The 13,810-nt window shown below is 43.8% G+C and overlaps 1 protein-coding gene across 1 annotated transcript in view; it reads left to right on the top strand.

Moving 5' to 3' along the window:
• Nucleotides 1-13,810, top strand: part of SV2B (synaptic vesicle glycoprotein 2B) — a 79,668-nt gene that overhangs the window by 41,672 nt on the left and 24,186 nt on the right. Inside the window, exons 3-5 of the mRNA XM_087704344.1 lie at nt 7,845-8,025; nt 10,062-10,213; nt 12,226-12,359. Coding sequence (XP_087560470.1) covers nt 7,845-8,025; nt 10,062-10,213; nt 12,226-12,359 — 467 coding nt within the window. The remainder of the gene's footprint in view (nt 1-7,844; nt 8,026-10,061; nt 10,214-12,225; nt 12,360-13,810) is intronic.

The raw sequence follows: 13,810 nt of genomic DNA, 5'->3' as shown, positions 1-13,810 counted from the left end.
CTGTGCACACAATACAACTGTATTTCTTCTATTTTGAAAGCGACCGCTATTTTTTCAGTTTGCGTATATGCCTGCTTGCATGCCTGGGCAACCTTCACAACTCTGTTGATTTGGCCCTCTGGAACAGTCCCAGTTTCTCATATGACCCCTGGTCAAAATTAATTGCCCACCCCTGTGCTACACTCACATTACTGAATTATGAGACAGCAGCCAGTAAAGACATTGGAGCAAAGATTTCAGCATCCTTGAACCCAATTGTGTAGAACTCAATTGGATCCAGAGACCTCGATTTCATTTCAAGAGCATTAATTTCTTTTTAGGATGAGGGCTGTCCCTTTATGTCCCATAACACTGTGGGCCTCAGACGTTTCCTAAGATGTCCCTAAGGAGGCGTGTGTAAGTGCACCAGCGTGCCTACCATCCCTGTCCTACTGTCCCCATTGATATGTACTCATGTGTTCATGGCCATGTTATTGTCACGGCTCCTTCACTTAATAACCAAGAAAGAAACCACTCAACTCCATTTTGCAGAATTAAGTGTACTTTTACTGATTATAAGTAATGAGAAGCTAAGCAAAGCTGGATCTGAGTGAAAAGGCCCAAAAGCATTAGATATCAATACATAATTCATTCCCCTCCCCTTGGTAACCCCAGTCCATAGTCCAATCGTATATCTCCACAGCTGTCAGGTGGGAGACATCTTCAAAAAGCATCATCAGGTTGGTATGCCGGACAGTTGGCCTTGGCGGGAAACTCCCCTCCTTCCACATGAGCAAATGAATGGTGAGAACAACTCCCAATTAACAGTCCTCCTGTACAGATTACTTTCCCCACCCAACCCTGCCCTCCCTCCCCGTTTCAATGGCAGCCGAAAAACAAGCAGCAAAACAGAGGCTGACATCTATACTTATTTATATCCATCTATTTGTACCAATGTCATGTGAAAATGTCCGTCTCTATACTAATACCTGTTACCTTGTACATGTTGACAAGTAAAAAATTATATTTGGCAAGAGTTCGGAATGGTTGAGGGAGCCCCACGTCCCTTGTTATGCTGATCAAGAGTGTTTGCAGAGAGCAATAGAATGATGGTGGTGCACACACCCATATTAAAAGTGGAGTGGAAAGGTTGGATCCCAGGCATTTATATATGTGCCGGGTGAAGGAGGAGAATGGCCTCTGCTTTTAAGAAGCTTTGGAGAACAGCTGGCATGAAGGATTTTCTCTGCAGAAAAGGCTGTTTACCCCCCCTCCCCCTTTTAATCTGTCAGCGAAGGCTCAAGTCAAAGCAGGGCATCCAGTCTTTCCCCTTAGCATTAATCATTCCCGTTTGTGACCTGGGGACTGTGTTGATCTTACAAGAATATTTTACCTAACCGGATGCATTGATCTACATGGACTACGCTCGTTGCGAATGATGAGACGCGTGGGTGGATGTTTCAGTTTTCTTCTCCGTTAACAAACCTTTCCTTTTGTCTGCAATAATGGCTAGAACTAGTCATTATTAATTTAATATTACATCAATTATTAAGTAATATATCTGATAGAACTTCTATCATTGGGGTGGTGCCGTGGCCTAAAGGTGGAGCTTTTTCCTCACAATCAGGAGGCTAATCCTAGGTAGGAGCAGATATTTCTCTCTGGGCACAATGAGAATGTATCTGCTGAACAAAATTCCACATTGGCAACAGGAAGGGCATCCGGCCAATAAACACTCTGCTCCATTCAGTTACCCAGACTCCATCCTGCAAGCAATGACGTGCAGGGCCTCACCACTGTCATGATGAAAAGAAAAAAAATTAAAAGGAAAAAGGCTGAGGTAGTTGCTGCCAGAGTCACAGTGGATGACTCTGCTTAGTGCTTAACTGTTTAAAAAAGCCTCTAAAAAAATGCCCTCTAAAGGAGGAGGCAGAAGAACCACGTGCCTCATTTAGTCTATCTTTATGATCACTCAAGCAGAGTTAAGCAAGGGTTAAAAGCTGAAAAAGTCCCTTATGTAGATGAGGCACTTGGTTCTCTTGCCTCCTCCTGTAGAGGGCGTTTTTTTAGAGGCTTTTTTAAACAGTTAAGCAGAGTCATCCATTGGGGACTCTGTCAGCAGCTAGCCTAGCCTGACCTCAGCAGCTCTTGCCTTTTTCCTTTTACATTTTTACATTTTCACCATGGCAGACAAGAACAGAGTTGAAATCCTCTGTGAAACAGCTGGAAAAGGTATGTACATCGGAGGGAGGGGGAGGAATTCAAAATTAATGTAATTTGTAAGTAATTGTTTTATTGTAAGTAATTTGTGTGTGTGTGTGTGTATGTGTGTGTGTGTGTGTTTTACCCGCCTCTGCTGGTGCGTAGGCTGGCACTTTTTTTTATGTCGGACATAGCGGCAGGGCTTTTGGACATAGTGGCAGGGCTTTTGGATGCCCCGGCGCTATGTCCAACATAGAGGCAGGATGCCTCTATGTCGGACATGACGTCCTGCCTCTATGTCGGACATAGCGCCGGGGCGGCAGGGCAGCTTTTGCCCGCTTGCCTCACCAGCCATAAACGTCACCGCACGTCACTGCTTGCAAGTGATTATGGGATCATAAAAAGGAGAGGATGGTAGAACTTCTATAATTGCCTGGTTTGGTACTGCAACCAAATAGGACAGGCACAGACTCCAGTGCCAGTTAAGTTAAGACAGCAGAAGGAAGAGTTGCAACCAGTCTGTCTTCCATAGAATGTATACTGAGTGGGTCAGAAGGAAGGCTGAGAAGATTCCTACAGACCCTTCACATCTCTGGACAAAAACTGTTTCAATTCCTTCCCTCAGGATGGTGTTGTAGGGCATCACATGCCAAAACAACTCAATACAAGGACAGTTTTAGCGCCATCACTCTGCAGAATGCCTAATTCTCACAGTACAGCCATACCAGTGAGTAAATGATTCCCCCCCCCCCATTGGTATGGCTGCATCATTTATTATCCTTCTCATCTTCTCTACTACATCCCCTTATTGGTACCATCATCATCATCATCATCATCATCATCATCATCATCTTCATCATCATCATCATCTTCATCATCATTAGTCTGTTGGTTTGTATGGACACTGACTGCTTCTGTCCTGGAGACAAATCCCTTATGTGTCGAATCATACTTGGCCAAATAAAGTCCAATTCATATTCAATACTTTTTTCCCCAATATACCGGTATAGCCTTTCATATGTTGGTATCTAATGGGCAGTGTTGGGCTTCCAGGTTTAGTGACTGTAGGCTACAGAGTTCCTGAAGGTTTCCTGGCAACTGTGGCTGGCATTTTCAGAGGCAAGGTGGTCTACACCCTGAAACCCAATACTGTTTTATATTATTATACAATTGTATCACAGCGGCCAGTTGTTTCGCCAGATTTGGCATTGGTTACTAGTCGGGCCCCACCCAGGGGCCTAGGACGTCGTAACGTATTTTCGTAATATGCATGCAGATCCAAGCAGTGCGGCTTTTTGCATTTGACTGATGGTGATTTTGTCAATTTTTAACTGTTTTAAATGTAATTCCAGTGCTTTTGGAATAGCACCCAGTGTGCACATTACCACTGGAATTACCACTGCTGGTTTGTGCCATAGTCGTTGAATATTATTATTATACAATTGCATCACAGCGGCCAGTTGTTTCGCCAGATTTGGCATTGGTTACTAGTCGGGCCCCACCCAGGGGCCTAGGACGTCGTAACATATTTTCGTAATATGCGTGCAGATCCAAGCAGTGCGGCTTTTTGCATTTGACTGATGGTGATTTTGTCAATTTTTAACTCTTTTAAATGTAATTCCAGTGCTTTTGGAATAGCACCCAGTGTGCCAATTACCACTGGAATTACTACTGCTGGTTTGTGCCACAGTCGTTGAATTTCGATTTTTAAGTTCTGGTATTTTGCGATTTTTTCATGTTCCTTCTCGGCGACCCTGCTATCACCTGGTATTGCGATGTCTATGATTGTGACCTTATTTTTCTCAACCAGTGTGATGTCTAGTGTATTATGCACCAGTATTTTGTCCGTTTGTATACGGAAATCCCACAAGATCTTGACCATCTGATTTTCGGTGACTTTTTCAGGCTGATGTTCCCACCAGTTTGTTGCTATTTTAATATTATAATTTTTGCACAAATTCCAATGGATCATTTGTGCTACTGAATTGTGCCGCAATTTATAACCAGTCTGCACGATTTTTTTACAGCAGCTGAGTATGTGATCAACAGTTTCATCAGCTTTTTTGCAAAGTCTGCATTTGGCATCATCAGAGGATTTTTCGATTTTGGCCTTAATGGCATTTGTGCGGATAGCTTGTTCTTGCGCAGCCAGGATTAGTGACTCTGTTTCTTTCTTTAATGTACCTGTTGTTAACCATAACCAAGTTTGTTCACTGTCCACTTTATCTTTTATTTTTTCCAGAAATTGGCCATGCAGTGCTTTGTTCTGCCAACTCTCCATTCTTGATTTTATCACATCTTTTCTGTATTCTTGTTTCGTCTGTTGGGCCTTCGGTAGATTTTTGTTCTTTACTTCGATTAATAGATGTTCTTGATTTTCTTTTAAATAATCAGCCAGTTGTTGTTGTTGTTGTTGTTGTTGTTGTTGTTATTATTATTATTATTATTATTATTATTATTATTATTATTATTATTATTATACAATTGTATCACAGCGGCCAGTTGTTTTGCCGGATTTGGCATTGGTTACTAGTCGGGCCCCAACCAGGGGCCTAGGACGTCGTAACGTATTTTCGTAATATGCCTGCAGATCCAAGCAGTGCAGCTTTTTGCATTTGACTGATGGTGATTTTCTCAATTTTTAACTGTTTAAAATGTAATTCCAGTGCTTTTGGAATAGCCAATTCCAGTGTGCCAATTACCACTGGAATTACTACTGCTGGTTTGTGCCACAGTCGTTGAATTTCGATTTTTAAGTTCTGGTATTTTGCGATTTTTTCATGTTCCTTCTCGGCGACCCTGCTATCACCTGGTATTGCGATGTCTATGATTGTGACCTTATTTTTCTCAACCAGTGAGATGTCTGGTGTATTATGCGCCAGTATTTTGTCGGTTTGTATACGGAAATCCCACAAGATCTTGACCATCTGATTTTCGGTGACTTTTTCAGGCTGATGTTCCCACCAGTTTGTTGCTGTTTTAATATTATAATTTTTGCACAAATTCCAATGGATCATTTGTGCTACTGAATTGTGCCGCAATTTATAATCAGTCTGCGCGATTTTTTTACAGCAGCTGAGTATGTGATCAATAGTTTCATCAGCTTCTTTGCAAAGTCTGCATTTGGCATCATCAGAGGATTTTTCGATTTTGGCCTTAATGGCATTTGTGCGGATAGCTTGTTCTTGCGCAGCCAGGATTAGTGACTCTGTTTCTTTCTTTAATGTACCTGTTGTTAACCATAACCAAGTTTGTTCACTGTCCACTTTATCTTTTATTTTTTCCAGAAATTGGCCATGCAGTGCTTTGTTCTGCCAACTCTCCATTCTTGATTATTATTATTATTATTATTATTATTATTATTATTATTATTAATTTGCAAGGGTCAGTTTCCTGAATCTGAAAATTTGGTTTCTTCTTTGAGACAGAGGCATGTGTGCCCTTTGGGACATCTTAATTCCCCTCCCCGCCAAAGTGAGGGGATAAGAGTGAGGTAGGCTCCTACCCTCCTTACTTTCTATAAGAGTTTAAAGACTGGGCTCTGCCCGTTGGCTTGAAGCTCCAATGGAGGTTCATAGTGGGGGTGGTTGACAGATAAAAAACAGATCCCACCCAGTGGTGAAATCTAATTCCTCCATCACCAATTCTGTGGGCATGGCTTGGGGATGGGAGGCCTGTGACTGGGTGGGCATGGCCAACTTTTTTTTTCACTTTCAGCTATTTTTTCTGCTTTTTAAAGCATTTTTCCCTGCTGGTTTGGGTGAACTGACAAGCAAAAAATCCTTTAAAAATCTAAAAAAGAAATAGCTTCCAATGATCGTGTGGCTCAGCTGTGAGCTGCACAATCTTTGGAAGCTTTTTAAAAAGCTTTTTAAAGCATTTTTTTCCCTGCTGGTTTGCCCTATGCAGATATTTCTCTCTCTGGACGCACTGAGAATATATCTGCTGAACAAAACTTCATATTGGTGACTGGAAGGGCATCAGGCCAGTAAACATTCAGCTCTGTTCAGTTGCCCAAGATTCCACCCTGCAAGGGATTATGGGGTTGTTCAAAGGGATGATGGTGGTGTGTGCATGTGTTTATATGTGTTTGTGTGTGATGCACATGCTTAGTAGGGAAAAGAAAGAAAAAAAGGAAAAAGAAAAGGCAGCTCCCACAAAACTAAACTAAATTAAACTAAAAAAGAATGAATGATGAATACAGATGAAAGGGAAACACAGCTGGCTTGCAGCCTTGAAGCCGATGCATCTAAATGTTGTGTTGTTCACTACAAAGCCTTTGCTTTTGTCCCGATTAGGAGAAATAACAATATTTATAGACTCCTCCAATGGCTGATTACCATAGATATAAATTTTCTGGCTGCTGCTGTTGTTAATGCTGCAGTGCCTTTTAACATCCCAAGGGACTTTGGTCTACCATGAGAGGAAATTAATCAACTCCCCACTTTCCTTTGGTAAAATAAGGGAGTCAGCAATGAAGTGTGACTTTCTAGGAGCTTGTTTAGCAAACTGGGGATCTTGCAATGAGCCAGGCATCTTGTTGTGGCAGTTTATTTGTTCTGCTTTGGGGATGTTCATTGGAACATTGGTTGCATCGGTACATTTTGTCTTGGCCAACTTGTGAATATTTTGCTTCCTATGAGAACTGAGATTAGAGCCAGAGAAAGGACTACAGTATATTATTCCATCCTGTTTCCAGCTGGTCACTTATATTTGCACCTGCTTGTATAGATCTTCCTTCCTTCCTTCCTTCTTTCCTCCCTCCCTCCCTCCCTCTTAGTTTCTCTCTCCCTTTCTTCCACAGCATCTTTCAATTTTCTCATCCCTCCCTCCCTCCTTCCCTCCCTCTTAGTTTCTCTCTCCCTTTCTTCCACAGCATGTCCAAATTTCCCCTTCCTTCCTTCCTTCCTTCCTTCCTTCCTTCCTTCCTTCCTTCCTTCCTTCCTTCCTTCCTCCCTCCCTCCCTCCCTCCCTCCCTCCCTCCCTGCCTCCCTGCCTCCCTGCCTCCCTGCCTCCCTCTTAGTTTCTCTCTCCCTTTCTTCCACAGCATCTTTCAATTTTCTCATCCCTCCCCCCCTCCTTCCTTCCTTCCTCCCTCCCTCAGTTTCTCCCTTTCTTCCACAGCATGTCTCAATTTCCCCTTCTTTCCTTCTTTCCTTCTTTCCTTCTTTCCTTCTTTCCTTCTTTCCTTCTTTCCTTCTTTCCTTCTTTCCTTCTTTCCTTCCTTCCTTCCTTCCTTCCTTCCTTGACTTTAATTGATCATCCTCCGCATGTGAAGCAGGGATCACCAGGACATCATAACCTCCAGGCAAGAGTTGGAAATTTGGGGGGAAATATTCCAGAAAAAGGCAATGACAAATATCTTCTATTTCATGGCCAAGAAAACCTATGGAAGAGTTGCATTGGACTTGAGGATGACTGTTTCCCCTTCCTTTCCCCCAATAATTGGTGATAGACATTTGCTGCCTTGATGAGTGAAGACTTTTGATGCCTTTTGCTACTTGGGGGCGCTTGTTGGGGGGGGAGGGAGGGAGGCAGTACCTGGATCATCATTTCCGCAGAGTTAGCAAGTGGGCGTTTTTGGAAACCTGGAGAGATGCCACTGCTAACAAGAATAAGTACAGGGACTAATGTGTCTTGTGTCCCTTGTGTCTTATGTACAGGACTAATTGTTTATTTTGGAATGATGGTGGGGGCCCTTTTCTGGAGTGGCCTGGCAGACAAGCTGGGCCGGAAGAAGTGCCTGATCATATCGCTCTCCATCAATGCCAGCTTTGCGTTCCTCTCCTCCTTTGTTCAGCAATATGGCTTCTTCCTCTTCTGCCGCCTGATCTCCGGTTTTGGGTACGTACTGAATGCTCTGTAGAAGTACAAGCTTATTCCAGGCTAAGGGAGACATCCAATATGTGATAGTAATGCTTAAGCCGATTGGCTTCCTACACTCCCCATCGCCAAGCAAGCTCCTTGGAACAGGAATTGAACATATGTTGCATATGTTTTACAATGCAGTGTAAAATTTTGCAATGGTTATGATGGCAGCAACTAAAGAAGCCAGTGCAATCCTGGGTTGCATTAACTGAGTCAAGATCATGTGAAGTATTTAGTGCTGTTATATAAAGCCTCAATAAGACCACACTTAGCATACTGCATTCATCATTTATTATAAAAATGATGTTGAGTCTCTGCAAAGAGCAAGAAAGATAATTAGGGGGCTGGAGGCTAAAACAAATGAAGAACAATTGAAGGAATTGGGTTTGTCTAGTCTAGGGAAAAGGAGGACTAGGGGAGACATGATAGCAGTGTCCCAATATTTGAGGGGCTGCCACAAAGAAGAGGGAGCCAACCTATTCTACGAAGTACCAGCAGGCAGGACTAGAAGCAATGGATGGAAACTAAACAAAGAGAGAAACAACCTAGAACTAAGGAGAAATTTTCTGATAGTGAGGACAATTAACCAGTGGAACAGCTTGCTTCCAGAAGTTGTGGCTGCTCCATCACTGGAGGCTTTTAAGAAGAGGCTGGACAACCATATGTTTGATTTCCTGCTTCAGCAGAGGGATGGACTAGAACAGTGGTCACCAACTGCTGGTCCGTAAGGAAATGTTGGTGATCCGCAGAAAAAGTATTTGCCTTTTTTATATTGCACTAAATCAGGGATCTTCAAAAGTACAGCCCCTGGGCTGGATACATGCAATCAACGCTTGTGTTGCTGCAGAAAGTCTCCCCCTTCAAGGTCTTTTTGTGCGGGTCGGAGGGGGGCAGAAATTCTGACTTGGGGTCTGCTTCAGCCTCCTGGTGTGGGTTCCACCACAAAACCGCGGTAGACTAAAGCACGTGTGACTAAAGCGCGGTGACAAAACCGCACCGTCAAAACCGCGCGACAACAGCGCGCTGACAAAAGCGCGCTGTAACATAACCCTAAAAATAACCCTAAACCTAACCCTAAACCTAACGCTAAACCTACCCTAAACCTACCCTAAACCTAACCCTAAACCTAACCCAAAACCTAACCCTAAACCTTACCTTAAGTTAAATCGCGCTTCTGTCGGCGCGCTGTTGTGGGCGCGCTGTTGTGGGCGCGCTTTTGACATCGCGGTTTTAGCACCGCGGTGTTGTCGGCGCGCTTTAGTCTACGGCGGTTATGTCGTGCCACGCTGGTGTGGGGCTTTGGGCGAAGGCTGGAGGGAAGCATCACTGGTGGCGAAGAGCTGGAGGACTTTGTTCCAGTGGGATTGCATCATGGCCTGGAACTGGCTGACCATCTCAGATCACTGAGCCTCCAGGTGCTGGCTCCTTGCCTTGCACTCCCGCAGGTCTTCCCTCTGCTTGGACAACCTATGCTCGTAGTCCTCAGTGAGGTGCTTCTGCTGATCCTCCTTCTCGGTCAGATCCAATTTGAATTGAGCCAGCTGTTTTTGCCAACTCTTTCTCAGGGTAGCTGCTTAGCTCTAACAACGACTTCCTGTTGGGGCCCTAAGATGCCCGGGCGGGCAGGTGAGGAATGGGTGGGAAGGGAGGGACGAGTAGAGGCTGGCAAGGCGCCCCTCGATGGAAGTGACATTGAGTTGGGCCACGCCTACCCAGTCACATGACCACCTAACCACACCCACCATGTCAGTCATTAGGCAGATCATAACAGTGGTCCACCGGATTTAAAATTATGGATTTAGTGGTCCCTGAAAGGTTGGTGACCCCTGAATTAGAAGACCTCCAAGGTCCCTTCTAACTCTGTCATTCTGTTAAGTCCAACATAGATTTACAAAAAGCAAAGATTATATAAAGAACACAGAAGATAGTTGATATTACTGGGTTACTATGAAACCCTCTCTATGGTTTCTAAGTTGTTTTATCCTTCCACTTTCCTCCTTTTCTCTCTTCAGTATCGGAGGCTCCCTGCCCATCGTCTTTGCCTATTTCTCTGAATTCTTAGCCCGTGAGAAGCGAGGAGAACATCTGAGCTGGCTCTGCATGTTCTGGATGATTGGTGGCTTGTATGCCTCGGTCATGGCCTGGAGCATCATCCCACATTACGGTAATCGCTTCCAGATCTAGAGGGGATTTCCCTGCTTCTGTGTCTTGTCTCTATTGTTGGCTAGGTATTATTTCATTGAAATTACCTGCTTCCGATCATTTAGGTCAGGGGTCTCCAATCTTGGCAACTTTAAGACTTGTGGACTTCAACTCCCAGAGTTCCTCAGCCAGCAAATCTGGCTGAGGAACTCTGGAAGTTGAAGTCCACAAGTCTTAAAGTTGCCAAGGTTGGAGACCCCTGACCTAGTGAGACCAGGACACCAAACTAAGTTAAACAGGCTGCAATGTACCTTAATTCAACCTGGTGACCTCCATATTTTGGCCAATACCTTCGGCATAACAGAATTTGGAAGAAATTATACGATCATTTCCATATAGTAGCTACCACAAAATCTCCACGGACATGTTCATCAAATCATCAAAAGTCATGTTTGACTCGAAGGACAACAACAACGACGATGATGATGATGATAATGATGATGATACTTCCCACCTTCTTTAGCCAGGTATCATAGTCCAACCCTTTGTGGAAGGAATTTATTTGAAGAAGGCCAATCCAGTAGACCAGCCTGGGGGAATGCTACAGGCTTAATCCCAAATTAAATCCGCCAATTGTGGGGTGTTTCTGGGGTTCTGGGTCGATTGTAGAATAATCTGGAATGGATTGGTGCAGTTTATTGCCTATATATGTACCTAGCATCCACAGGTCATCTTATCTCTAGACCATCCAAACCTGCTTTGCTTCACAAAGGGGGATGTAACAGATCTCTTCAACTAAACTATGCTGTAATGCTGAATAATGATGGTCCGTGGCTTTCTTGATTAGTCCAGCAAAATAATGAGCTGGATCAGCAGCTCCTAAATTTAAGGCTCTTGGGCATTGCACACAGGGTGAATAAACCTGAAGAAAAAAAATCTGATGCTGATTGGACATCTTTCTGCTTGATTCCCATATCTTATAACTAGAAGTTTGTTAGATTCTTTTTCTTTGCTCTATTTAATTTAAATATGTTCTGCCTTATCTAGTCACTGACCACAATAAGTATCACCCACCCACCCATCCAGTCAGCCGGCCAGCTGGCCAGCTGTCCCTCTCCCTCCGCCCTCTCTCCTCTCCCTCCATTTATCTGTCCGTCCATCCATCCATCTATCCATCCATCCATCCATCCATCCATCCATCCTCTCTCTCTCTCTCTCAAATCCATCCATCCATCATATGTCTATCTATCTAATCTATGTATCTATCTCTATCTATCTATCATCCATCCATCCATCCATCCATCCATCCATCCATCCATCCATCCATCCATCCATCCATCTATCTATCTATCTATCTATCTATCTATCTATCTATCTATCTATCTAGTATATATCTATCATCTGTCTATCTAATACCTACCTACCTACCTACCTACCTACCTACCTACCTACCTACCTACCTACCTATCTATCTATCTATCTATCTATCTATCTATCTATCTATCTATCTATCTATCTATCTATCATCTCTCTATCTATCTAATATCTATCTATCTATCTATCTATCTATCTATCTATCTATCTATCTATCTATCTATCTATCTATCTATCATCTCTCTATCTAATATCTATCTATCTATCTATCTATCTATCTATCTATCTCTGTCTGTCTGTCTGTCTATCTATCTATCTATCTATCTATCTATCTATCTATCTATCTATCTATCTATCTATCTATCTATCATCATCTATCCAGCCAATCCTCTGTCTTCTCAGGAATTTGGTTTTGTGTTTCTGCCTTTCAATGGAGCAAGGAAGAACTTAGTTTATATCTGTCTATCTATATTTCTATGTATCATCTATCCATCCATCATATCTCTCTCTCTCTCTCTCTCTCTCTCTCCCCACTCATCTTTTCTCTCTCATCTGTCTATCATCTATCATCTCCTTGAATCTTCAGCCTGAAATGCCTGACATCTGGACTGGCACTGACCTATTGTATTCTATTTTTCCTGTCCTCTTTCTCCTTTACAGGTTGGGGGTTCAGTATGGGGAGCCATTACCACTTCCACAGCTGGAGGGTTTTTGTGGTGGTCTGTTCCCTCCCTTGCATAGCATCCCTCGTGGCTCTGAAATTCATGCCAGAAAGCCCACGTTTTTTGTTAGAGGTAAGCCATCTGATGTGGGAAAAGAGACAGTTGCACAGAGTGGGCAACCCCAGGATCTCTCAGAATCCTCTCCCCTTTTTTCCGGCACAGATTTTTTTTAAAAAAACGGGGCTACAAAGCAGCAGACTGCTTTCTTACTATTTTGAAGCTGAAAGGACTACACAAAAATTGCCAGAGTATGAACTCTACTCCAACTATGAAAATATGGAAAGTTCTGCACACAGAATCCTCCTTTTCTCCATGTCAGAAAGAGAGATTGTTCTGCGGGATTTTTTCTTGCTGCTAAAGATACAGATACACGGCAAGATGAAAGGGGATAACTCTGTGCTAAAGCTTATAAAGTGGCAATCCACAAAGTCTTCCTTCTTTTCACATACTTTGTTTCAGTGACCTACAAATTGCTTTAGAGCTCTAAGAGATTGCCTCAGATAATACTACCCCTCGAAACCTGTCTTAGAGGAGTTGCTTCCTAGATGATAAATATTCAGGAGACCAGGAGTGGGATTGTAAAATTTTAACAACCTGTTCTCTGCCCAGTTGCTGGGTGCGCATAGTTGGCTTCCTGCACCACAGTGGGGGGGGTGTTCCACCACAAATGCGCGAACGACAAAAGCGCGCCTGACTAAACCGCGGTGACAAAACCGCGTCGACAAAAGTGCACCAACGAATGAGTGCTGAAGCGCGCCGACAACAGCGCGCCAACAGAAGCGCGCTGTAACCCTAACCCTAACCCTAAACCTAACCCTAAACCTAACCCTAAACCTAACTCCAAACCTAACCCTACCTTAACTTAAATCGCGCTTCTGTCGGCGCGCTGTTGTCAACGCGCTGTTGTCGGCGCACTTTTGACATTGTGGTTTTAGCGCCGCGGTTTTGTCGGCACGCTTTTGTCATTCGCGCATTTGTCGGGTCACGCTGTGGGGGCGCATTTTTGCCTGCCCAAGGCTCCGGAGGCTTTTTTCAAGGCTCCGGGAGAGCGAAAACGGCCTCCCCCGGGCTCTGGAGGCCAGAAACGGGTGCGTTTCCAGACTTCCAGTACTTCTGGTAGGCCTGTTTTTCACCCTCCTGGAACCTCCATGTGGGCCCTACACTTACCTGGCATCCAAAACAGGCCACGCGGAGACTCCTGGGAAGGGAGTAGTGGTTGAGGTCAGCTAGTCCTTGCAACTACCAGTTCAGCAAACCAGATTAAAATTAACATCCGGTTCGCCTCAACTGGTCTGAACCAGCTGAATCCTACCCCTGCCAGAGACCATGATTAAGATTCAGGAAACCATGATAAAGATTCAGGAGACGATGATTAAACAGCCCACTTCAAGCTTCCCTTGTTATCTGTGAAGAGATCTATCTCCTTGCCATTTCAGCAGAAAACTGTTAGGACAAATGGAAATTTTCCTTCCAAATTCCATGAGGACTTGTTGGCTCTTAATGAGAAATAGTTCAGTTGCTGG

This window comes from Thamnophis sirtalis, unplaced genomic scaffold (genome assembly GCF_051295495.1).
Source record: "Thamnophis sirtalis isolate CommonGarterSnake01/CBP01778 unplaced genomic scaffold, rThaSir2_p1.2 scaffold_2, whole genome shotgun sequence".
NCBI classification, from domain to species: Eukaryota; Metazoa; Chordata; class Lepidosauria; order Squamata; family Natricidae; genus Thamnophis; species Thamnophis sirtalis.
Note: the sequence above shows the minus strand (reverse complement) of the source record. Positions and strands in the feature narration are given on the sequence as shown.